The 26,961-nt window shown below is 40.8% G+C and overlaps 1 protein-coding gene across 1 annotated transcript in view; it reads left to right on the top strand.

The window, feature by feature from the left end:
* LOC104616452 (protein FAM13C-like) overlaps positions 1-26,961 on the top strand; it is a gene marked incomplete at its 3' end in the record, with an annotated part of 39,402 nt that overhangs the window by 3,122 nt on the left and 9,319 nt on the right. Inside the window, exons 2-6 of the mRNA XM_010281471.1 lie at positions 1,842-1,898; positions 3,608-3,806; positions 9,367-9,488; positions 18,303-18,366; positions 25,252-25,402. Of these exons, the coding sequence (XP_010279773.1) occupies positions 1,842-1,898; positions 3,608-3,806; positions 9,367-9,488; positions 18,303-18,366; positions 25,252-25,402 (593 nt within the window). The remainder of the gene's footprint in view (positions 1-1,841; positions 1,899-3,607; positions 3,807-9,366; positions 9,489-18,302; positions 18,367-25,251; positions 25,403-26,961) is intronic.

Genomic DNA, 26,961 nt, shown 5'->3' with positions numbered 1-26,961 from the left:
TACTTCTCAAGATCACCTCATTACAGCCGGCTCAGGGAAAGCTACCCTCAGGGCACTTCCCCAAATTAAGGAGTCTATGCACACATAGACTTGGCTGATGGATCTGTGCTCAGTCATCTGTCATCCCTCCAGAGAGTGTTCCCAGTCACCAAAATGGTCTTTCATGACCAAAGGCTGCCAAGTGTGGTGACTGGTGAGAGCAGGGGGTGAGCAAAAGCTGGCAGCAGAGCTGTTTCCTCTCACCTCCTCTTCCTGTGGCACACACAGGAGGGAGAAGTTTGTCCCTTTAGAGGGTCCCTGTGTTTTGTTGACTGTGTCCTGGCCCATGGTGCACAGCATGCCTGATGGCATCTTACCGTACTCTCGAGCTCTGTCCATCCAGCTCTGACCTTGGCAGCGTCTCCTCACAGCGCATTTTCTTGCTATGTTTTTCTCCCTCCGAAATTTTCCATCATGTTTTCCATCCAGGTTCCTCGTGCCTCTCATACTGGGCTTCCTTCTTCATACCCCCAGTATATCCTCACACCTTGCTGGTGTCAAAGACCTGTAAGGTAATTAGTGATAGAGCAGAGGGGAAGGTGTGGCTGGCATCCATAGGCAAAGGCAGCTAGGTTTCTACAATGAATTTACCCATTTTGTACATCAACCCTATCTTCCATCTGTCATCCCACCCTGCCTCGTGGGGAGAACCCAGCCTGTTGCAGGAATATTGTGTGATTAGGGGTCAACTGCAACTGTAGTTATATGTTCCATTTGTGAGCAGCAAATGCTTTCATCCGTATACTGATGTATTCAGGAATTGTAAACACTTGAGTGTCCCTTTAAATATTTTCTGCTGCAGTTTTATCTTTTGATAAAGATACTAGAATATATTAGAAACCTTGCCATCAAATTGCAACACAGAGCTATGAATTTATCACTTAATGTGCTCTGCCCTAAGTGGGGCAGCTCTTCTGAAAATTTAAGAAGTCAGCAGAAGTACAGGCTGCTTCCCCCATAATGAAGAGATTCCTCTGCCAGCAAACTTGAAGTTTTCCAGGCCTGGTGAGTGCCTGTGCCTTGTGACTATGAATAGAGGGTGAGGCGAGGGCCCTGACTTTTCCCCAGAAATAATACCTAGAAAGGGTGTATGCATATTTTTTTTTAGGAGCGTATGCATATATATGTACATTTATTTGAAGAAAGATTGCTCATAGGCTTCGCGGCTACATCATTCTGCAAAGTTCAGCCATGCTGCACAATATAGTATTCAACACTGCGTTAGCATGTTCATCAAGACTTCTCTTGATTAGGCAGCCTTATGACAATTCTGTTGTTTGTAACTTAAGGGGATGTAATTGCTTATGATTCTTCAGGCATCTTAAAAAATTATGCTAGCTCACTTTTTAAGACTAACAATCACTTTTATTTGGGGATTCTTTTTCCTGCTGCACAAAGAATGACTACCCTACTATAGTTAATATTTTTGTGAGTCTAGGAGAAAAACACCCTTAGCCGATTGTTTCTAATTATTTTTTTTAATGTGAACTATACAATAAGCAATTAAAACACAGAATTTCTTCTAATTTTCCTGTAATTTTTATGGTAACATCTGAATTCTTTGTGATGATTATTTCCGTCTGGCTGAAAATTATATACCAAATTATGTACACTTAACAACTCAAATCCTCTTCTTCCTCTGAGATTTAGACTATTACAGAGCAGCTATGGCGTTAAATGACTCCAGCTAGAGTGTGAGAAGGAGAAATGTGTTTATACTTTGAGCTGCACTGTCATGTTATTAACAGCTAAATTTCTGCAGCTGGCCAAAAATCAGCAATTGTTTTGTATCCATTTTCAAGGTGTGATGGGGATTCAGACTCTGCACATGAAGATCAAGCAGCCAGTTCCAGCGCCAGGTATTCTGCAAATTTTGTCTGAAATCCGTTGGCAATAAAAAAAGCTCAGAGTGCTTCTGTTAAACAACTAGAAAAACACCTTTATTCTCAAGGGAGTGCAGGATTTCTGGGATATTACCTGCTGAGGCTATTAGTATTTCAGGGAAATGCATATTTATCTGTATACTTATGTGTAAACAATATTAAGATTAATTAATGTTGTTACTATATAAGTAAATATATTATGGTCTGTGTCCTTAACTTCACATAACATTACTTTCATTCAGATGCAGCTCTGATGCTAATACATTGAACTTTACTGTACAGCAGCTGATACAAAGTAGTAAATGGAGTTTTGCAACTGTGCAAGGATATGCTCATTGATGAGTGTCTCTGTGAAAAGAAGTTCTTCAAGTTGTAATTTAACTGAAATATTCTTGAGGCATGTGTCTCTCATGGCTATGTTAGTATATGTTGATTGCTAGAGAATGCAACTTAACCTTTCAGAAAGATTTTTAAATCAGATGATACCTTAAAATTAGCAACACCTCTGCACGTTCTTGAAATGCCCATAGGATATAAAGTACCCTACCCTGTAACTATAACAACTGCCTTGGAGCACACTCACAGAAGGCATGGGCAGCAATGGTGTTTAGCTCCATAGGCACCCTGTGAGCATCCATCTGGATGCTGATGGGCCACAGATGGAAAGTGGGTTTAGCAGTTCAGAATCCTTAGGAGAAAACACTGAATTAGCAAGTTATGCTTTCTAAAAATATCTCTGGGGAGTTTAATTCAGTAGTCCTTGATTTCCTCGGTTGTGGAAGTTTCACTCCAGGAGAGAGGTCATCTCTCAGCTAACCATTAGGATTTTACCAGCTAAAGCTAGCATCTGAAATTCCACCTGCAAACTAAGCAACAGCCAGGGATTTCAGAGCAGTAATGCCGATCTTCTCATCCTGCCAACTAAGCAGGCAGCCTTGCATTTGCATTGCGGTACCTTTCTTAATGGTGCCAGGGAGATGCTCCCAGGAGCATTAGACCAGTCGAAGGTTGGATTGATTGGGTGTGGATAAGACTAGCACGGTCGTCTTAAGACAGGTTGGTAGGCTAAGTGGAGTTCAAGAATACCTGTCCCAGATTCAGTGCTTAACGGAGCATCTGTGAGCAACAGTGTCTGTTTAAACTACCAGATGTATTGTTATACAGGAAAACCTTTTCTCCAAACTGGGAGCGCATACTTGTCCCTTCCACCCAAACACATCTCTGGCTGCTCAAACCCTACTTTGTATGCCTTCCTGCCTCCCTTGCTTTGTCCAAAGGCCCTCGAAAACAGAGACTGTCAGAAGGGAAGAATTATTGTACGTTACAACATTTTTGTGAGATTATAACCTAGTGTGAATCATTAGACAGGGCAAGTTTCAGATTTTGAGGTATATGAACTATAGGGTTGAAGCCAAAGAATGCCTCTAAAACTAGTCTTACTTAAATGGCTCTACAGTTGAATGTGTAATACAATACCAACGATAGTTTAGCTTGTGATTTGACAATAAACAGTAGCCTTTCAGATCCGTTTTACTAACATATGCAGTGTTTGGTGTGTAGACTACTCAGCTTGGTAAAATTAAAATGCCCTGAATAGCTAAGAACTTGTTGCTGTTCTTCCTTCATAATGTTTTGACAAGTGTCTAAAGTCCTACCTGATGCATTTCAATTTTATTTTCTTACAGAGATGATGATAACAAAGAAAATTATCCAGATAATGCTGCTGTCTTAGAGGAAAGACATCTGCCTTTGGAAGATACTCAGCAGCACAAGCAGCAGGCTGTAATTGACTACGCTCTAAAGCCTGAAATGGGCAACTTAAAGCTAAGAAAACCTAAGCCCATTGCAAAACTAGAAAATGGAAAAAGCCATGAGGAAAATCAGGTAAAGAACTAAACTTACCAAGGGTAGGTTTATGGCACAGTGTCTGAGCAAACACACATTTTGAAACGCAAAGTGGGACTCCCTGGTAATCCATGACGTGACTGAGACCCCACAAAAATCTACCCTGATTTTCAGGGGCCTGGAGCCCTGGAACCCTCCTGTAATGACAAACAATTTATTTCGGCCACGGTATTGCAGAAGAATCTATTCCAGTGCAGATTCTAGTACTGGTGCTCTTGCCCATAGGCTTCCCCAGGTTGACCTGAGGGGAGCAGAACTGTAACTTTTCTAAAGGCTGTAAAATAAGACTAGAAATGAAGAAGCTTCTGCTGCTGTTTGTGGAGGTACATTGCTACGTAGACTGCAGAGTTACAGCCTCCGAGCAGCTGCTGGAAGTGCCTCTGTTCTCCCCTGGTGCTTCCCTAGTCATGTTTCATGTGCACTGTAGGGGATAGAGCTCTGGTCCAGGTTTGGCCCCTCAGTTAGAAATATGCTCATAACCAAGACAGTTGATGTTAACGTTGGTAGATTGTTGGCCTGTAGTAGGGACAAGGCCTGAGAGATATCTGTATTTTATTTCTATCTCTTCTTGTTTGTAGATGGAAATTTGAAGAGCGCTTTCTGACGTGCTTTGAACCCATTGTAGGCCAAGAATGATTTTGGTTATTTTTTTCACATTTAGAATGGGAATTCATCATTTTGGATTGCATTACCTTTTAAGTGAGGAATAGCCTTTCAAATCCCAGAGGAAAAAGTAAAAACAAATGGCAATATAATGGTATTATCACAGTTTCTTTCAGAATATCAGATGTCAACTCTTGCCTTAACCTTCTGTCGTGGTTTAGCCACATAGCCTCACGCTAGCTTCTGTGAAGAAAATAAACTCTACCCTGGCTGAAACCAGGACACCTTCTTGCATATTTTTGCTGGAGTTCATCCCTGAGATGAAGTAATAACTGCTGATTTTTTTGTGACTGTATTACGTTACTACGAAATGTTATTTAGGCTGCAGGGAGATGAGGTGCGTATGTTTATCAGCAGATAAGAAAAATTATGGGAAATTTTGCCCTATGAAGGGCAAGCGGAGGTGTATCAGGAAGAGGAGTCATGAAGAAGTCATAAACAGGGCAAGACCTGTCTCATAGATCATCTCTTTCAGCTACTTCTGAGTCTCCCATCTGCCTGCTCCCTGTGTATGTCTTGCCTCTATCTCTCACCCAGTAAAAGCTAACACGGCACAGATTTGCTGCTCTGTGGTATTTTACATGTCCTGAAGTGGTTAAATGAAAATGTTGATATATTTTCATGGGAAACTTTTTGAGTATATAATTAGACTGCCATAAAATACCAGTGCGAGTTAGATACGCACCCTCTGGAAGGAAAAACAGTGTCAGGCAGATAACTGTCACATGACTCAAGGGCTTAAATTAGGAAAGGCAAAAGTGGTCCTAAACCCCCATACTACCCATTGCTGACATCTCTGGCATACTGGAAGAGGTAAGATGCGTAGTCACTATTTTATCCCATCTTTGATTTGATGGGAGTACTTGAGGGATGAGGGCTAGTGTAGAGCTTTGAGTGTAATATAAAACATAAGCACAAAGCAAACATCCCTCCATACCAGGAACTCCAGTCATTCATAGAGGGAATTGTATCCTAGTACTGTGAAAGCCTTTTCAGTGGATATCCTATATCCTATCCTGAGTTCAGTGGTGCTTGCTGTAGAGGAAAGAGTTTGCCTCTTGGAACAATTTGCACAAGGAAGCTGTTTTGGAGAAAGCATCTACCAAGCCCTTCATTCCACACAGCCTCCATTCTCATTAGTAATGATGTGCATGCTCCTTGACCCTGAGTGCTTGCCTTGCTGCATCTTCAGCTCCCTCAAGGGCTTTTGTTCTTGAAGCAAGGATCTGGCTCCTGGCTTTGTTGAAAGTGCCTATGAAAAACAAGGCTCTGCTTGCAGAAGAGCTCAGTGAGGGGTTTGTTTCTGTATGGGTGTTCTCATTGGCATCCTTGATGCGTTATGACCTCCTGAACCCTGTTGCAGCTGTGTTAGCAGCCCTAGTCGTGAACTGGTTAGCAACTGCTTCTTTACATTTTGAAGCTGAAAGCAAAGTCCTGCTGTGTTGTTTCTGGTAGCTTTGTTTATATGTACATGGCAGATTGTTATTATCTGGAAAAGTGGGCCAGACTGATGCAACTGCATTTACCTTCCTTTTGTGAAAACCCTTGCCACCAAGCCACTCAATGAGATAAATGATGTACTTACAAGCAGGTGATTTTGAGCTGACAAACAGCAATATCTGAGTACATGCATTTATGAAAGAAAAGCATGATGCACTGTGCATGGTGATTAAACTTGTTTTCCTGAGTTTAATGGTAGAGTGCTTTTTCAACAGTCGTCTCACTTTCCCAGCCTGACTTCTCTGTAGCATCAGAAATAAACAGTAGCGGTATTGCAGTGACAGTATCTCTTTTAAAGGTGTTGCTCTGACAAGCCAAGGAAATGTTTGCTACTCATTCCTCTGTTTTCTAAGCCCATGAGTTGCTTTTTTAGAAAATTGTTCCCTTTAAAATCAGAATAGGGAGATAAATAAGTTTGCTGCATGTGTTGGAAGGATTAAAGTCTGTTTGGATGGGAACCAATTTTGTGTGCCTTTCTGCTAGTGAGAATCCAGGGGATTTCCATTGTAGAAAGGTCACTGAGAGGGAACAGACCTCTGTGTTCAAGTAGAGCAGCGCTGGCCAACTTGGGGATTTTGAGCTTCACAAGGTTCTGAGTCTGCTGAAGTGTGATTCTTGTGCCTCTGGTTTGTTTTTTTTTTTTTAAAACAAGTGTAGTACTGTGGTCATGTACCGTAGGTCTTGATGAAGAAAAGGTTATTAAATTTACAGTGATGATTAACAGGACCAAGTCTAATAAAAGTGCAGTACCAAGTGACTTCACTTGACCACTTGATAAAATGTCACTAGAGTAAAGCTGTACTTTGGATATTGCATGCAGTTTTTTCTTTGGAGGCAGGAGCTGAGTATGGGGTCAGCTGTAACCTTTCCAAAGTATGGGAAGAGAGGGCAGCTGCTGGAATATGATTACACTGCTGTACTCCAGCTACTTGGTTTCATCTATCCTATGGTTTCATGAGCCTCTTTAGCAAATCTGCAATGTTAATTTATAGAAAAGCAAATTAATTAGGATTTATTTGACTTCAAGAGGTGAGGAAACATATGCTCAGAACATACTCTGGGGAGTCAGTGTGAGAACAGATGGTGAGGAATGGGAAGTTTGCTTTCCTTGCCTAATCCTTTCTCCTGTCACTCACTTTTGATGCACAGTCGTGAATATAGATTATTAAGTGAGTCATCCTCAAATTCCTTATTGATACTGAGACATATAAAACTGACACTAACATGCTAGCTAATAGGTAGAGACAGTAAAAGTTCAGTTTTAAAGTCATATTATCGAGGTAAATGACTATAAAAATGAAATGGTGGCTTGACAGTCAATGCCTAGAGATGGGAATGCTGAAAACTGCAGTGTGAAATTTTGTATTTTGAGTATAAATTAAGTGGGAAAATTGTATGGATTTCAAAGAACTTGCAGTAATTTGACATTAAAATTGTGGTTTTAAATGCACTGGAATAAAAAAAAAAAACAGAGCCGGTGTTAACACATCAGCTGCATGAACACATGAATGTGTCATGCAGCCAGCAAGTTCCAGTTCAGTTTTTTAGGTATACTCTGTTTATGTTTAAACCATACCTTCCATTGTGGATTAAATCGGTTCAATTCACTGTCCATTAAATGTACCTGCTTATTTTCTTGTATGGACTGGCATTTTCAGGAGGGTTAGGAGACACTTCTGCTCAGGATTCAGTCCTAGCTATTTCCTATATTGACACAGCACCATGAAGTATGCCACGGCTGTGATCCCAAATGCTGGTACAGTATTTGCATGGCACTTGCATTTGAAGAGACGGAAGTGTTTATGTGTTGGTTAAAGCATATGAAGGGTGCAAGGCACTTTCTGGAGTTCAAGAGCAGATTAAGCTGCTGCATAAACACAGCAAAGGTTTGTATGCCTGTAGTGTAATTCATATGCTCTGACAGAGATGGGTTATGATATGCTGTGATTTTTTTAAGGAAAATAGTTTTTTTTTTAAAAATCTAGCTTGTGAAACACAACCTGATCTATCTTAACATGTGTATCGATGATAATTTTTGGCCGCTTCCAAACCCATGTATTATTCTGTGTACAAAGCAGATATCATAGTAGTGATCATGCAGGCCTGAGTCTTCTCAGCAATGTCTGGAGATTTCCATCTTCACAGACTGCTTACCAGATGCAGCCTGTTTGTAGAAGGTTCACTCTCTGTAGTGAAGAAGAAAAAAATGCAATAAAGACAGCACTATACTGTTGGATGCCTTTGACACATCAGGAATGGATTTCATTGGTCTTAAGAAATAGAGGTTCCATCAAGGGTGTTTCCCTAGGGTTACTCTTTGACATCCTAATGACATAACTTATGAACAATAACAAAGAAAAAAAGAAAAAAAAAAAACCACAACACAACCAAAACCCACCCGAATCCTCAAACATGAAGCCTGCAAGTGAGTGCTTACTACCAGCATATATTCTAGTCCTCAGCTTTCCCTTTCATCTAGCAGAAAGCATCTTGAATTGCCATGTTCTCTCTGCTGATACTGGAGAGGAGCATTTGTTGCAGAAGAGACTTCTGCTGAAGCAAGTTTACTGCTTTAATGCAGGTTTTGCACCTTAACTGGACTGACTTTCTTTGACTGATTAACTTAAATAGTGAATAGAAATATTACAACCCATTTTATAGGTAAGGAGATGAAGATGTGCTGAACACTCTTGTCACAGCCCTACAACTGGTTTTCGAAAACTTGGAGTAAAATGCATAGCTTTTGAATTCCTATTCCCTTCCTCAATTTGTTGGACTAAATTGGCTTTTTTATTTTCTGTGTGGCAGGTTGGCTGATGTGACTTTTTTCCTTATTGCCTTTCACTCCTCCTGCAGTAGTACTCTATTCATAAAGCTATGCTAATGCTAGGGAAGGGAAGGAGCAAAAGGAAAAAGGAAACTGGTCAAACCATACAAATCTTAAGTGAACTGCATTTGCTTCTGTCTGCCAAAATTTTTCTGATGCCCTAGTAACAAAATATCACTGACACATGAGTAAATAATTTCAAATGAAATGTGAATGTATACATAAGCAAAAAAATACTGAACTCTGTGTATAACACCTCTTAGCTCAGAAGCCGACATCTGTTACATAACTAATAAAGAGAAAATGCATTACAGTCTGCTTTGGTTTCAAAAATGTTTTACAGTGAAAAGAGATACTACTTTATTTAGAACCTTTTCTAGTCTGTGTTTTCCAGTTGTTTCAGCATTATTACCAAAAAATAACAAAGAATTGCAATCAGCATCTGGTCTCATGGAGCTCGTTTTTTCTTAAAGCAAAATATTCAGCTAAACCTGATTGGTACTGACAGGGCATTCAATTTTTTTTTTTTTTTCCCCCACCTTTGTGCAGGAGCTGGAAAGTGCATTGGGGGGCCTTGCGGTTTGGCAGGGGAAGGGTGGATCCTCAGCTAATGACTATGCACAGAACGTGGCCTTCAGATGCCAGGAAGCAGTTGTGAAATTTCAACCAAGGTAAGCCTTGGGATAAGACAAGTGCATTTCACTTCCGATTTACTCTAGGAAAGGTTAATTCATTTGCTGCCTTTTGTATAAAATATTCAGATTCCTGGCTCCCATTGGCAGTTGTATTCTGTATTTATATGCCTAGAACTGTTTGGAGAAAGTGAAAGGGATGAAGATAATGCAAATTTCATCATTATTTAAACCCCTTACTTTTCAAGCAGGAAGAACATCCTCAGTTTAGAAACTTCAATTCCTCTGTGCCAAGTTTCAGAAATATCTTGACACTTATTTTCTTTTTCCCCCAGTGCTGATTTGCTGCATTCTTTCTCAGAGCTGTGTTCTTACTGAGAAACGGGAATGGGAAGCCACACACCTGATTTTAGCATGCATATGCATTTACCTACAGTTTAGACCCTGGGTGCTGTGGTTGTTCCAATGCTGGGAAGGGTACAGGGTGTTCAGGTCAGGCATTAGCTGAGCCTTGATGTTAGGTTAACTCAGCTGATCATGAAGTAACTCAGCTCTGGTAACTATTGGAATTCACAGTTCCTCCTCTGATCCTTCATGGCTGTGCAAAAGGCTAGAAATGGGTTTTCAACTTGCCCAACTGACCCAATCTATCAGTAAGGGTGTGTCCTAAGGCTAAGTTTTAGCTCTTACTGACAGGCTTGGATTGTGTCAATAAGATCATGCTCTTCAGAGCCATCAGTTTTTGGGGCACTACTTTACCAATTTCCCATGCTCAGGTGTTGATTTAGCCTGCTTTCCTGTGCACATAGAGTTTCAGGCAGGTGAACCACATCTCTGCTCTTTGTTCTCTGCTTCAATGTGCATAACAGCCTTGGTGCTGTTTGGCAGAAGCTCTGGCTCATTTTGGAGGGACCAGAGCAGCAACTGTACATCCCAGGAACGCTCAGTGGGTCAGGACACAGCTAGTGGACAATACAGAGCTCATTGCCTCCACGTTCTGTTTCAAGTCAGGACTAGGTTAGTAGTGACAGTTGCCATCCAGTGGCAATTTGGTGCTTTATGTGAAATGAACTGGTTGCCTTCACCACAGCTTTTAATAGGCAGCATTGTAAATGATACTAAGTTGTGCTCTCAAAGGAAGCTTTAGCAGAATGACCAAGCATTTAATTAGCGTTCACAAACTGCTTTCACCTTCCAGTGTTTGTGTCTGCAACTGAGACACTGCAAAGTCCTGCACCTCAGAAAGTGTTTCTAATTAGCCCCAGCCTAGGAAGCTTGCCTTCTCTTTTTCTGGCGTTCTTTATGCTAGGAAAAAATCATGTGGATTTCTTATGAAGAAAGTGAGGTTGGTATAGGAGAGCTAGACCTACCTAGTGGCTGTGCTGGTAGGACGTCTGTGTATGGGTAGATAGTGAAATAACATTGGTTAATTTTGATTGATGAACATGACAAAAGAAACATGGACTTTTTTAAAGATAAGAACCTGAGTAGAGTGTGCATGAATAAAACAGCAACTACAACAAAGTTCCACTGTCCACTTCAAGAGTTTGTCGGTTTTAGTTTGCCTGGTATTAAACCATTGTTCACTCTGCTATTTATTCCTGTTTAACACCAGGGTAGCTACTTAGGAAACCTGCTATCCACAAGTGCTAAATCTGTTAAATAATGGTACCTGGATTTACCATGCTAAGAGCTGTGAAAGCATAGTGATCAAACTCAACTCTCGCCATTTCTTAGTTTCATTATATTACAAGATGGAGGCGACTTTACTCTCAAGTAAGGAACTTCAAAGATGAAGTAAACAAGCATTAATGCATGGTTCTCACACACACTTTATTTACTTCAACTGACTTAACTGTCCTTGGAAAAAACATTCCCACCACCTAGCTGGGCAGGGGACTTTGAATTACATATGCTGAAGTTACTACTTTCAGTTTGAGGGTCACTGTGTCTGGTGACTTCTCTTAAAGGGTCACCAGCAGCTTGCCCCATCCCTCTGCAGTCTGTCAGCTTTGATAGGGCCAGAGCAGTTGCATGCCCATGTCTTGGCTCGTGCGGGTTGCTGGCTCATGCAGCAGACTGTGAAACATAGCTGCCAGTGACGCTTTGAATTGTTTTCTGCCTTCTCTGCTCTGGGACATGGCAAAGGTTATGTATTCAGTCTTGGTAGCGGGCAGCAATCAGAGCTAGATTTTGACAGAACACATCTGCTAGCACCACAAAACTTGAGTTTAGAATCATAGATCGTTTAGGTTGGAAAAGATTTTTAAGATCATCGAGTCCCAACTGTTAACCTAGTACTGCCAAGGCCACCATTAAACCATGTCCCTAAGCACGACATCTACATGTCTTTTAAAAACCTCCAGGGATGGTGACTCAACCCCTTCTCTGGGCATTCTGTTCCAATGCTTGACAACCCTTTTGGTGAAGAAATTTTTCCTAATATCCAATCTAAACCTCTCCTGGTACAACTTGAGGCCGTTTCCTCTCGTCCTGTCACTTGTTACTTGGGAGAAGAGTCTAACACGCACCCTGCTACAAACACCTTTCAAGTAGTTGTAGAGAGCGATACGGTCTCCCTCCTCAGCCTTCTCTTCTCCAGACTGAACAACCCCAGTTCCCTCAGCCGCTCCTCGTAAGACTTGTGCTCCAGACCCCTCACCAGCTTCATTGCCCTTCTCTGGACACGCTCCAGCACCTCAATGTCTGTCTTGTCATGAGGTTTCACTATCTTCCACCCTGTTTTTGCTAGATTACTGGCAAAATGAGCAATACTTTGGAACGCTATATCTGCCTAGGGTCCCTAACTCGTAGACCAAAAGCTTTCTGGTCTTTTGGAGAAGAGGAGATGGCCACACTGCTGCAGTGTGCCACTGGGCAGGCTCCTTTGTCTATCAGATGTGTGTGGGGATGATAGGAGAAGATGAATTTATTTCTGTCTTGCACTAAGCAGCAAGGTTGATTATTTCTAGTTGTTACTTATGCTTTAATTTAGTTTCTGCAGAATGCTATAGTTCTGTCATTAGTCTCATGGAATTTAAAGGTCTAGATGCCTCTGAACGGTACAGAGTTCTTTAAAAAATCTGTTCCAGTGAGTATGGGGCATCTAAAAACAGGATAGTTTTAATTTGTCTAGATATAGATTAAAAACCACTGAGATATGAAAATCTTTCCAGTACAGTCCCTGTTAAGCAGAGCAATCTGAATTCAGGGTAACCTAACAAGGGATGTTCATAAACAGATGCGTGGCAGAGAAAAACAGAACAGGCAATACAAGAGAAAAAAATCTACAGCAATATGACTCATAAGTATATGTGTTGATTGGGGTTTGGGGGGGTACTTTCATTTTATGATAACTGCTGAAACAGTGAAGGAAAAGTTTTAGTGGGATTTGAGGGAAATGGAAGAATAGACTTGGTGAAGAGGTTTACAGTCAGAAGAATGAGGGAATACAGTCTTGTCCTTGGCTAAGATATACCTGACCTGTGAATCAAGGATTTTAATTTCAAGAGGTGTTTATCATGCATGATTTATGAACATCAGCATCAATTTAGAATATAAAATGCCATCTGCATGGAAGGAAACCTTTACATTTTATTACAAGAACAAGAATTTCTAATACTGTTGCTAGTGGTTACATTGAATACTGGTCTAGTCATTGTCTGTAGTTGGGTTTGGGTAAGAGTGTAATGTAATCTGCACCTTTGGGAGATAAAAGTTATATTCAGGCCCCAGGAACAAATGTTACAATAAAGAGAATTGCCTTTTTTTTAACAGAGAATAGGAAAGCCAGTATGGAACAATACATATGATTACAAAAAGCTGCTCTTCCCAATTGCCTTCTCAAAGGCAGTCAGCAAAACCAATGTGGATTGCAGAACTGTGTACGCAGTTACCTGAATAGTGGATGGTGTTTTCTTCAGATGCCTGTTACACAGAGAGGGGGTGAAATGTAGGACTCTTGGGCAGTGGGAATGTCAGTGTTTCAGAGAAAGTTGCATTCCAAGTCAGTGTGGGAACTACACTTTGGGGTGAAGTTTTCTGCCAAAGAAAAATTCCTGAAAGTTACCTCTCTTCCCCATTCCCCAAATGAAATATTGAGTGGAGTGGTTTTATTTAGGAGGACTCAGATGGTCACTGGGTTGGTCCCTACTTTCTGCAGAGGCTTTAAGGTGGCAGCTGCTGCCGGATCTGTGACTGCTGTCCAGGAAAATTGGAAATGCCAGGAGCCCTGGGCTGCCCTGGATCTTGGCCTCAGCCAAATTCTCCCAGGGTTTCTGTGCTCCTCAGAGGGAGACCAAGCTCTAGTGAGGCTTTCAGTATTTTTAAGTTTTCAAGGCAAGTAGTTTTTGAGAGTGCAGTTCAGGGGAGACTCTTATAGTTTCCACACTTTCATCTGAACAGCTACGACTCAGGGGTGTGTGAGGGAGGGAAGATGCAGAAGTGCTGATGTCCCTGTGCCATATGGCAGACCTGTGCGCGTGAGGCAGAACTTGTGAGGCTGCGTTCCTGCACAGGCGGCCAGGTGAGCAGGGAGAAAACTTGGCTAGATTCCCTCCAAGTCCTGCCTCAGACCTGGCTCAAATTCATCATGAGCGGTATGTGTCTGCAAATAGCTCTCTGTCAGCAAATCAGAATTTGCTGATGAAACATTGCTTTGCTGGGAAGTGACAGACCAGTTCCTAAGAACAATTTCTTAGGAATCTTGATATTAAAATATTGGTGTTTATGGTTCCAATGATACTTCTTATATCATTGGATACAAGATACAACCCAAAGCTCTTGGATTGCAATACACTTAAAGAAAAAGAAAAAAAAAAAAAAAAAAAAAGGAAAGAAAAAAGTCAAAAAAGGCAGGGTGGGGAGAGGACAGAAAGGCAAAAACCCCCTCATCTTACTATAGCCCAAGTAAGGACGGTGCCTGGTGAGTACAAGAGGTGCTAATGATAAGAAAAACAAGTGTGGTCGTCCACAGCCAGCCTAACTGCTGTGATTGATGAGACAGGCACTGCCTCTCTGGGTGGCTGCTTATTCCAGCATTCAGGGACTGCCCAAGGAGTAGCCTAGGATGTATCCCAGCAGCCTCGGGCCCTTAACAGTGTTGTTTCTTTCACTGCAAGTGCGCACTTTATGTTCGTCCAAAAGCCTGTTGCAGTTCTGTATTGCTTTGCCCTTCCCAGGCATGCTTTTGAAACATTCATATGCAGCCCTGTATTAAGGAGGCGTCTGTGTTTGAATTTCATAATGCTTTTTGCCATTTGTGGAGGTCTCAGAGAGGACCTTTTTGTTTTCCTGGCACTGAGGTGTGCCGGCTGCGGGGTCCACCTTTCTGTGATCTTGCGTGATGTAACCTCTGGATAAGCTGAACTAGTCCTCTGTTGCGGTGCTGAGACTACCCTTTCTGAGCTGTTAACCTGGTGGGTCACCGACACAGTGGGAAGGGTAAAACTGATTGCTAGACTGGAGGCAGGGAAAGGAGTATTGGGCCAGGATGGACTGAAAGCAAATCTGGAAAAGTGGTTTCATCCCACAGTAGCACGTGGTTTGCTTGCCAGGATTTATCCTGGCATCACTAATACATTAATTTGCCCAAGACACTGAGCATGTGTGGCATTGTGGTGCATAAACACGTAAGTCTCCTGAGGATCTAGTTAGTGTAATCTGGGGTTGGACTGGATTGAGACTTGCAAATTACAGGGTGTAATACTCCTTTTTGGGTTTAGTCTGGGAAGTAACAAGTGAATTTTCTTAGGTTATCTTAAGACATTTTCCTAGTTTTTAAAATTATGTGGGTTGGTTTGAATTTTATGTGAATTTAGAAGTGTTATCATGCATAATTCAATAATTCACATGTTCTGGTCGGTTTTTTAAACAGCTCACTGCTCATGCAAATTGATCTTCCCCTTGAAGTCTGGTAGAAGCTCTGTTACGATAAATAGTATTTAGAGGGTTTGGTTTTTTTTGTTATGTCCACAAGCTTCAAATGTACATGTTACTGGGTTACATCTTTGTCATCTGTGCTATGCAGAACAGGATAATTCTGCCTAGAGTTGCCAACCTATAGGGAGGGTCAGAGATCAGGCCTTTCATGTTTTACGTAGAATGATATAACATAGATTTGAGTAATAGCCACAGAGAGAATTGCATTTTCGTTATTTTATATAATGTAAATTATACAAAATAAGGGTTGCCTGCAATTATTCAAAATTTCAGCTAAGGCTTAAAATAATTTTAATGTACTCAGCACAGATGGAAAATTAGGGCTTGTTCCTGCTGCTTTTGAAGTTAATGGATATTTCATAATTGACTTCTAATGAGAGTAGGATCCAACCCATAGATATTAAATGGTAAGCCCTTTGTTGCCTGGCGACAATCAGATAACCTGCATTTGCCTAGCTGAGCAGTTAATCTTGGTGAAAACAAAAAAGCATACCCCAAAACTCTATATATAGAGTATGATCAGCTCAGCATACATATATGACTCTTAATGTAAATGGTCTTCACACGAAAATGGTTAACTCACCTTAATGATTTCAGTATCTTCAGAATCCAAAGAAGGCAAAACTAAGAGCATTTTACTCCAGTATTTTTAGTGAAAAAGAAACAATAAAATGCAAGATTTCTGCATCCCTAAAGCAGCAGGCAAGGACATAATCCTGAATGAGAGAGAGGTGGTACTTCAGAGGTGCTGTAAACTTTTTACTCTCCAGAGTGCAAGACTTATGAGTGATACAGCTGTGAATTACGTAGACCTTCATATGGCACCTGTAAGCATTTAGTTTTTTGATGTTTTGGGTTTTTTTTTAAGGAGAGTTCACATTTGCTGTGTTACGCACCCTGAAAGGGAGTCATCCAAATGAATACTAGACGTGTACAAATCTGACATGTGTCCTTTTCTTCCTTTCCTGTATGTCTAGCTCTAGTTCAAGGCAATAAATCACTCTAAATACTTTTTTCTTCATGAGTGAATTAATTCTTCAGCTGTTTGTGGCCTTGCAGGTCCTTTACATATTATTAATCCAAACCATAAACATTTCACTCTTTCCTATTAAATTAGTCCTTTTGCTTTCCCTGTGCTTTTTCTCAGTTTTCTTTAACTCTCTTCTGCTGCCTTATACTGTCATCTTTGCTGCCTAAAAGCTAGAGACTGGTTGTTAGGCATTAACCTTCTTCCTTCTGTAATTCCATTTTCCTTCTGTTCTCTTCACATTATGGAGACATTTACTATTCATTTTCAGGTGAGATAGCAGAAAGAATATATATGTGGAGAGCTACCTAGAGATGTGTATAGGTGCTTGTATAACAGCTAGCCAAGGCACCTTGCTGCTCAAGTACCTCCAGAAATCACTCCCTTCTGAATATGTACCTGTGTATCTTGAGGGACGTGCGGGCTGGCTGGCCTGCGAGACCTCCCATTCTGGTGCTAGATGTACCACCAAAAAAATGACTCATTTTTGTTCCTATGTGAATTGCACGCCTTGGATCCTGTTTGGAGGCAAGCAGTTGTTCACCCTCGTGTAGCTGTCTAATATGTCTATTTTGATAAGGAAAGTGGCATATCCATCACTTGAGTCTTTAAATGCCTCGTAAATCTATGAAGAACTACAGCAAAGGCCTCTTCATCTGTCTCTACTGTTTTTGAGGTCTCCAGAGACTTTAAAAACTATTTGGTTTTGCTCGGATGACTCTTGAGCGCAATAGGTTGAAAATACAAATTATTTTCATAGGAATCGGAACTAACACACAGAAATCTGTGTTAGTTTTGATCATGTCTGTGAGTGAGTCTCGCAGGGGCCCACAAACGTTTCCACCTTTTAAGCAATGAGAAATCTCATTCTCTGAGAGAGCAATAGTTTTCTTGCTTCAGCCGAGTTGCAAGTCAACTTGTGATACACCCGTGTCAGGCTTTGAAGCTGAGTGTGGAAAGCCTCTGTTTGCTTTGGAGAAGGACAGAGCTGTGGTATGAGGCTATTCAACATGCTCATCTAATCTATGGGAGGTTTTTGTTAGGCTTCAGTTTCGTTCCTTGGCAGAGTGAATTTGTAAGCTGGTAGGTGTGTGGAGCCCAAGGCCATGGCCACATCTGCCTGGATGGGGCACAGTTGTCTCATTAGCTATAGTCAGAGGGAAGAGATTTTCCCCTTGCCAGTCCAGGCAATATTAATTATATTAATAATTAATTAAATATTAATAATATTTCCATGTGGAGAAGCAGTAATACACTGAGGGAAAATCAAAGGTATGGCCGTCTCTAATGGCTGCAGAGTGACACTCATTAGAAAATGTAGACATCTCTCTTACTCTAAGGATTTCCAGCTCCTCATGAGAGTCCCTTGGGTCTTTGTGAAATTTGCAAAACAGAACTCAAGCAGAAAGTTGAAGATTGAGAGCCTGAAATAGCATCAAGTTTAAATATGGAAAGATTTATTCTTTATAGCTTTGATAGAGGAAAACTGTTGTTCCTGACTTAAAGCATGTGGGACAAATTGTGCTTAGATTTAAACATATGTTTGAGCTTTTTCCTGGCTTTAACCCTATTAGCTTACCAAGATACTGAGAACTAATCATGCTTCTGTAGGACTTTTTTTGTGACAGAGTGAGCCTGGATTTTAATGTCATAATTTCCAGGACCTCGTTCACAGTTTAAATATATTATTTAGGATTCCAGTAAAGTCACTGTTGTTTTGAATGAGGTATAAAATACAGATGTAACTTTCATAGAAATGTTATTTTTTTAATGAAACCACTTCATACAATAACTTGTAATTTATGTACAGATGTGATGAAAAGTTTGAAATATTTGCAGCACAGATAAGCAATCTGTTGAGTGAAAATTCTTGTTTTGTTTTGTAGAATAGATCAGAACTCATGCATTTCACCAAAAGAAACAACTGAGCAATTTAACAGCTTCAATGAGGTAAGCTTAACCAAAAGTTGAAATATGATATCACAGATTTTGTATTACCTGTTCGGGTTTTTTTAATTCTAAGGTCTTGGAATAATGTAATCACTTGAGAATCTTAGGTTAGCTTTTTAATGAATCATTCTAGTCATGTTTTTGGAAGAAAGCTTAAAAATGTGATACGAGACTGCTATAATAGTTTAAAAGCTGGAAGCAAGAGATTTTTAAAAGATTTTAAACCAACTTTATGCTGCTTTCTGTTTGTGCTCAGAAAAGAATTAAACATTCAATATTGACTGAGTGAAATGCCATCTTTTAAGAACTTTTGATTTTTTCCTCATGTTACAGCTCAGATGTGTTCAGCTATCAGTTATGTTTTGTTTAAAAATAAAGAGTTCTCAAGGTTGCTACATCCTGCATAAATAAACTACAATGTAGTCTAAAAGCTACTCTTTGTGTAAGATGGGAGGAGGGAAGGGTTGGAGTGAAGAGAGGAAGCAAGGGAAGCCAAATAACACCTGTGACACTTGAAAAGAGCTGTTTTCACAGGGATTATGGCAGGAGGATAGTGTGAGAGTAGAGCACAAAGGAGCTGTTTGTGTGGTCATGTCAAACAATGGGTGAGCCTGGTCTAGATTCTCACAATCAGAAGTATGCTGGAGGCCAAAACCAAGCTTTGCAGTTATTCAAAGTGGGAAACCTTGTAAAGCATCTCCCACAAACGAGGGTGCCTGCATGCTAACATAGAGTATGCTTACGTACTGCAAGGGCAGTGAACAATACTGGACTTAAACAAAGAGCCGACAATATTTCTAAGTGTAAACCAAGACAACAGAATGACAGAAGTTGGGGAGAAGGGAAGCCCATTCCTTTCAAACCATGGAAAAAACAGCTTTGTTTCCATAATGAGCCAGAGAACATCTGTGTCTATTAATAGATGCCTGACTTTCATTAGGGGAAAGCCACAATGTGTCCCTTTAAAGAAATTCAGACTTAATCTTCTCCTTACAATGAATTATTTCCTGTGCATTTGTGTCATTGCTGTGCAGCTCACTGTTGAAAATGTAAGTGCTAACTTGTAAGGCACATTCCATGACCAATATAACGGAATATACTCAGCCTCTGTCTAGCCAGTTAAGGCCCTGTGAAGAATCATGAAGTTACTGTTTCTTTTGAGAAGCTCCATTGCAAATAATCACCAAAGCTTCTACTTAAAAGCGTCAATTTAAAATTCTTGCAAAGGACTCCTTAAAGGTTAAGATAAAATACTATAATAAATAAAATCAGTATAAGATATTAAAACAGATAATTAGATCAGGCATTAAAATCAATTGCTAACAATTTATGGGGAATGAGCAAGGGTTACATTCTGATGCTTTCTTTTGCAAAATCTTAGTTTGTATTGTGTCTCAAATCTCCTGCAAACCCAAATGGACATGTGTCGTCATAAAATAAATTCCTTTCTTGGATTAGAGAAAGTGGCGTCTCTCCTCACTGCTCACCCATGGCATTACACAGACCTTGGGCATATCTTGTTCTATCTTATTGTTGCTTGTTTGCTCCCCATAAAGAAAGTTCTGAATTGAAAATGTCATATGCCTCAAGACACAAATATTGCCATAACAGATACTGCAGAGTGTTATTTACGTTCACATAAAATACGGCTATCTTACTTTAACCTGAACTCTCGGATTAAAAAGCAAAGGAGATGCTTTTGTACGTCACTGTACTAATGTGACATACAAAAGCATTAATTTCCTTAAATGGAAGAAATTGAACAGGTTGATATTTGCTTAGTTTCTTTTCTATATGAATCACTTCAAAGGCCATTAAATACTGAAAGCTTGGCTTATTCTCCTTCACTGCCCCAGCTGATTTCATAAATCCAGTAAATCCATCAGTAAACTGGATAGAGTAGCTGCCTTCCTGTCCTGGAGGGGCAGGAGCAGGCCCAGGGGCGGGGTGCAGGCATCCTTGGTATTCAGAACACCATGTGCACAGCAGGGTAGTTTCAGTTCATGCAGAAAGCACCGAGTCTGGGCTTTGCTTCCCCTCCCTTCTCCCTCTCAGCCTTCAAGCTGAGACCAGGCAGGGTCCATGAGTAGGGCAGACCTGTTCCCTTTCCCTCTTCCCGCGGTTCTTAAATTTACCAGACCTTAGGATGTCCACAAGGATGAAACAAAGGATGCTGATAATAGTAATGCTTTTTCAGGTAAAGGAATTACTTCTAACAGCAGTGTCTCTCTTTTGGCCATTGCTAGCTATCTGCTCTCTCTGTGGATATGCAGTGAGCACTGACTGATGAACAGGTTTGGCAGTGCTGTAGCTCTTGGTGCAATAAGGGAGGGTGCAGGGCTGCGGGGCTCCATTTGGCACACTGCCTCCCATCAGGCTACGGCCCTCTGTATGTGCTGGCCAGTATGTCACATGGCGCTGGTCCTGCAGGGACCTCCACCTGGAGAGGGAGTTACTGGTGGCACCTACTGAAAAAGTTTATAAGCTGTTTCAGGAGACTCCTACTCATTGCCACAGCATTTTGGTGATAAATTGGGAGTATTTGTTCATTCAGTGTCCCGTTCTCTAGAGGGATTTAGCAGTGTGAGTGTAGGTGTGTGATATTTATCTCCAGATTTAAGAGGTTATCTATCATCTCAATAATTCCTTGCCCTAAGGCCTCAACTCTTGATTTTTAATAATCATTGGAAAGAAAGAAGGTGGTCAGTGGGGTACAGTCTACAGGCTTGTTTGTAAAGATGGTTTTTTTGTTACAGGCTGAGCTTCCTCTACAAATGGCAATCCTTTTGTACTATGTTTTCTCCAGCAGGCAAGAGTATGATACTTCAATGACTATGTTTTCTTAAAGCATTAGCAAAAGTTACAAATAGGAGAGAAATACCACACTTTCTCTCTTTGTTTTCCTCGGACTTCCTGTAAATGTCTTTATTTTTTCATTATCTTTGATCTGGAATAATGCAGGATTTTTTTTTTCCTTTTAGTGGAATTGGTATAGCTCAAGTTCTTTGAATTGTCAGTTCCTTTAAGAGGACATGAGAAGAGATAAGAAACCTTTGTCCAAGACAATTGTAATAGCTTCTTTTTCAAACTTGCAAAATACTATTCTTCAGAGACAACAATATGGTTATTTTTCCAAAGAAACTTCGGGATCCATTTTAAATATGAACTTGGGTGGTTTGAGAAGATGAAGACAGGGCTAAGACTTTATTTTTCTCTCTTCTTGCCTTCCTTTTGCTGGCAGCTGGTAGCATGTTGGCCTACCCCCAGCAAGTCCAAAGATAGAGGACCAGTTGCTGATAGATATGGCCATGTGTCCTCTCCCAGAGCACCTTCTTGCTCTGCTTGGGCTGCAGTTGCAGAAACAGGGTGCTGCACTGCTTCTGCCACAAAGCAGGAGGTCTGAGGCTGGCAGGATCCAGCCTGGCTGCTCTGGCATTGCCGATACTTCAAGCAGACTTTTGAGAGGGGCAGGACAGGACACGTGGCAGGGCAGGCCACAAGGTCACCCCTACCACTTCCTAGAATGCTCCTGTTGCCCATGAGTTGATGACCCTGGGCAGCTTTGTGCTTGGCCTTTGCTTAAAGCTACGTCTCCTTACACGTGTTCCCATGAATATGTGGTGGCTTTCCATGTATAGTGCGCTGTGGCAGTACCATAGTACTCATCTGTGTTTTAGGAGTAAGATGAGGTTGATGGCATACTCTAGATTCATCATCTCCCTTGGTAACATCAAAATGATCAAAGCTACTTACTCTTTCTCTTCCTACATCAAATCCCTGTCAAGGACACATTCAAGAAATCATACAAGATATTTCTGTTGTTATTATATGACTTTTTTTTAGTATTTGGCAGTGACTGGAAATTTGCCATCCACCCACCTTCCACAGATGGGTGAAAAATACAATTTAGAGCAACTGAATATAAACCAGCTGGTGAATTACAGCATAAGCATTGCCAAAATACAATGTTAAACAATGTAGTCTGTGTGAATGCTTGTGTGCTGAACTTGCCATAAATATTAATGTCTCGTAAGAAATAGTGATGTAAAGTGAATGTGTTTTCTTGATATGGGAAATTTTTGTCAAATGCTTGAAGTAGCTGTGAAGCTTAGGTCTATTTGTCGGTTATTTGCCTGTGCACACCTTGTTGGTATGTTTTTCTGGTATGTTTGCCTATGTTTTCCTTACTCGCCATCAGCAGTGATAAGGTCTGGGCTGGGATCAGTCCCCTTACTGGTCTGTAACTGGTATAGTTGTCTTCTGCTTGATGACATTAATGACTGTAGAATGCTGCCCGTCTGTTGTGGTAATTCCACAGTCACTTCATTTGGGTCTAGCTGGGGTGAGAGGCAGTGGAAAATGAGGCCTGTCATGTCATGAAAACTCTTCCCAAAACAGTGCTGTGGGTACGATTCAAGTCAGCACTCTTCCCTTGACAAGGAAAATTCACTGCTACTTGAAAGATGTTGAAGGCGAGATGGTTTCCATCATTCTGCCTCTAGTTCAAGAAAGCCCTGTAGAGGATTAAAGAACACTTTGAAAGTGACTCATCAAAGATGCTCAAATTGATGGTAAGAAGTCTACTAAACACACCAAAAGCAGGAAGCCAGGTAGGGTATTGCTGGGACTGCTGGCTGGCTGAGATGTAAAATGGGCACTAAGGTGATTCGGCTGTAAAGAGAGGCCGAGTAAATTTGTTATATTGGTCTTCACTGATAAAGCCCATGTTGGGGACATATGCACACCTGGTATACTCTTTCTAGCAGATAGGTCAAAGGATCCAGATTAGTTTGAAGTAATATATGTAAAATATTGGACCAAACAGTGTGAGTAAGTGACAAGGAAAAGATGCCAATCATTCAAGAGTCCTGGAGAAACTGAGGTGTGAAGATGAGGCATTGCTGGTCAAGATGACTAAATTACCCTTACAAAAGGCAGCTGGGCTGGAGTAGGTTGTTAATGCAACCTGTACCTGGGAATAGTAGAAGTATCTTCAGCCTCAGATGGTAGAAACCAGCTCTACATCATGCCATATTTTTAAAGGATACTATTACATTTAGGCATTTCATTGTGAATCAGTGCTTGATCTTGCAATCAGTTCTTTCCTGGTGTTATAGGATGAAATGTCAAAATGTATCGTGACAACAGGGGAGAGGAACTTAATTCTAAAATAAATGTATAAAGCAAGCCGTTTCTTTGCTCACGTGTCTCCTATCAGGCTGCTTCTGACAGGAATAGCAAGAGCTCCTGTTTGCTCTGGGACCAGGAGAGGGAAGGTGTTCCTAGATTTCCTTTTTTACCTAAGCTGAGGCCAAAGTCTAAGTGCTTGACTGTAACCTAATCTGTTTTGTGGAAGGGGATATCGATTTCGGGAAGGGATATAATGTCATCAGATTGGCATGACAGCACATAGGGGTCACAGGATCTAGTTACGGTGACCTTGTGCTTTTTTGAAACTTCCCTATTTTGAGGTATCTCCTAGAAAGAGCTACTTTCTGCTTCCTTTTCACTGCCTGAATTCTATAAAAGGAATGAAAGGATAAAGGCTGAAATCTTCCCTGCTGTTCTCAGCCAGATTAGTTTCCTTTTTTTATTTTTATTTTACCTAAAAATACTGACATCCTTGGGTTTATAAAAGGGCCGTATTACAATTTTAATAACACAAAGACATACTAAACTACTTACTGTATAGGTGACATATTGTTACACAAAGGAAATTACTCCACAAAATAAATTCATTATTTCATTAAATGAATCAATAGATTGGTTTCAGGTCTTTGACAGTGTGGGGAAAGGAGCTTTTCAGGGTATAAACTTGAGGAATTTTTTTTTTCTGTTGCAAGTCAGATCCTCCCCCCCCCCCCCCCCCCAAATTGCACTTCATAAATATGTACCATCTGAGTGACTTAACATTTTACATATCATTTTGTGTGTGCCAGCTGTGTGCTTATTAAGACAGCCTTGTGTGATTTTTTTTTTTTTTGTGTTGCAAGCTGTATTTCCCTTGAGAGAGGGGAACTGAATGTGTGGGATATCAGTAGTGACTCATTTTGCCCAGTCAGATGGTGATTAGGGCTTTCACAGCATTTACATCACAGCAAGACGCTTGTGTCAGATTGTACAGCTGAATATTGCATGCAGCATTGAAGGTTAAAATGAGAAATGGACCAAGCGTGGCACAGTGGCTGGAAGTGATGTTATAGATAACTAGCCTTGTCCTCATTGATTTGTCTGCAGCAAGTGACAATGATCTGTTAATTTTACCTTTGCAGCAGATAGGAAATGATCTGCTTGCCCTGTAGAAGCAGCAGCCTACATAAAAGCTATGTCGACATAAAGAAGATGTAGACATAAAAATCTCTATTTTTAGAGATACATAAAGAAGTATCTCTAAAAAAGCCAATTAAAAATATCTCTTCCAAGAATCCCATGAGGGAGCGTGTTCTCAGTAACTCTTTTTGTTCACTGCTGCATACTGCACAATAGGCTGGAGAGGGAGATTTGTTTTTTTATGAATGGTAAATGGGGAGGGACATAATGTCATCAGATTGTGATGTCAGCCCAATGAATGAAATACTTGCTTACGGTATTGCTTCAAGACCAAGAAAAGGGACACCATCTCTGTTTGGCTTCCTAGAATAAATTGTCTTTTGCTGACAAAGTCATCTTTCCCACGTGTCATGAATAATCCATGTAAATTGGGACTTAAATAACCAGAAGTCAGGAAACTCGTGGAATAGTGCACGTTTGTTCTCTTGCACGTCCTCTCGGAGCTGCTAGTGGAACACCCCTTTGCAGGCGCTGCTAATGGGCTCAGTGAGTTGAAGAGCTGTCGCCGTATTCTGTTGTTCTCCATCTAGCCCAATGTTCTGCTTTTGTCTGCAGAATTCTTTGTTGAAGCTACAAGCCCTTGAAACCGATCTGTGCTCTGCGTTTCTGCCAACCCAGGAAGAAACTCCTCAGCTGCCGGCACCCAAGGACCCAGCCCCTTCGTCAGTCCAAACCAGTGTGCAAGCTGATGGGGCCAGTTGTGGAGGTAAGCGATCGTGTCACGATGTGTTCTCATCTGCAATTACAGAAAAGCCTTGTGACTTGCAGTTTAATATCAGATTTGTAGTTTTCTAGGAAACAGTGCAGAGCTAATGCAAAGCACCATTTCCTGATGCAAATGCTGTGTAATGTAAAAAGGGGTGATACCTGTCAAAAGAACGGAAATTAATGGCTATAACATTCTGTTTTTCTGAGAGGGAGTCTTGCTTTTCAGACAGGTTTTAAGAATCCTGATTCTTTTATTTTTTGTTTAAATCTGGTTTTTGGGGGTTTTTTTCAAGGAAATTTATGCTCTTTACTTCCTATGTCTGTATTGTGTGAGATCACCTGCCATATCATGTAATTCTATTTTTGTCATTCTTTTTGTCAGACCAGTATCACTTCATTTCTCCTATTATTGATTTTAATTTAATGCATCAGCAGAGAGATAGCGAAGGTGAGTTTTACAGCATGTGGATTTTAATCATTCATGAACCTGTATTGTTACCCATCTGGGCAAACTGTGGTGTATTATCTCTCCCTCTTCCCTCAATATGGAAACCAGAACTTGCAAATAAAGAGCCCTAAGGCTCGGCACTATTTTTGTCAATTCATAGCTTGTAGTCACGGGGCTGGCAGAGTCGTGATGCTCAGTAGCAGAGGAATCACTGTTCGTGAAAATAGGTCAAAGGCAATATGACTAACACATCTCACAGACAAGGGACATGAATACACAAGTACTTAAATAGTTCACCATGTCTGGTCCAAATTAGGGCAGATAGGTCAGTAACCCCTTTGCAACTATGTTTTATGTCAGAGTAAAGGCTGTGTACAGAAGAACTTATTTCAGAGGCTGTTTGCTCAGAATTTTCAGCAAGAAATAACAGTGAGTTATTTACCTAAAAAAAATCAGAGATGATAGTGTTCTGCTTAATAGATTCTAAAGTTTGAGGTTTGCATTGTACAACTAAGGAAAATGGTAGGTAGAATCCAACTTGTTATAGACATGAAGGAATATAAAAAATACTAAATATCCTGGGTTTTAGTTTAAAAGAAAAAAAAAAAAAAGGATGCTTTAGCCCAGCTAGGCAACTACTTTAATAGCTCTTGGGTACAGGTATGGAACTTGCACTGGTGCTAGTCCCTTGGTATGGATCTGAGGCAGAGGCAGATCTCGTATATGAGATCTGCTGCACAGGCAGAGACATTCTGCAGCCCATCCAAAATCTGCACTGACTCGTTTCCTTTATGGCAGGGTGGCTTTTGCCTCCTTTTCCAGTAGTTTACTGAAACATTTTGTTCTGGTAGTTTCATAATTCATTGTTAGGATGGTTCATAATTGCTTCCTTTGCTTATTTTTACTGTTTTGATTGGATTTCGTTTTAATTCATGCTGTTAGTGACCCCTACTTCCGATACCCTCTGTAGCTCCTATTTGCCTATCTCCAGCTACACAGGCAAACGTTGGATGATGTAGCATTTCTCTCACGCGGTTCAGAGCGTGCTCTGTCACTCTAGCAGTTCAAACTTCTGCTTTAGTTAAAGCTTACCTATTTAGTGGATTTTA

Source organism: Phaethon lepturus, unplaced genomic scaffold, assembly GCF_000687285.1.
Source record: "Phaethon lepturus isolate BGI_N335 unplaced genomic scaffold, ASM68728v1 scaffold13052, whole genome shotgun sequence".
Taxonomy (NCBI): Eukaryota; Metazoa; Chordata; class Aves; order Phaethontiformes; family Phaethontidae; genus Phaethon; species Phaethon lepturus.
The sequence above is the reverse complement of the archived record's forward strand: the minus strand, read 5'-3'. Positions and strand labels throughout refer to the sequence as shown.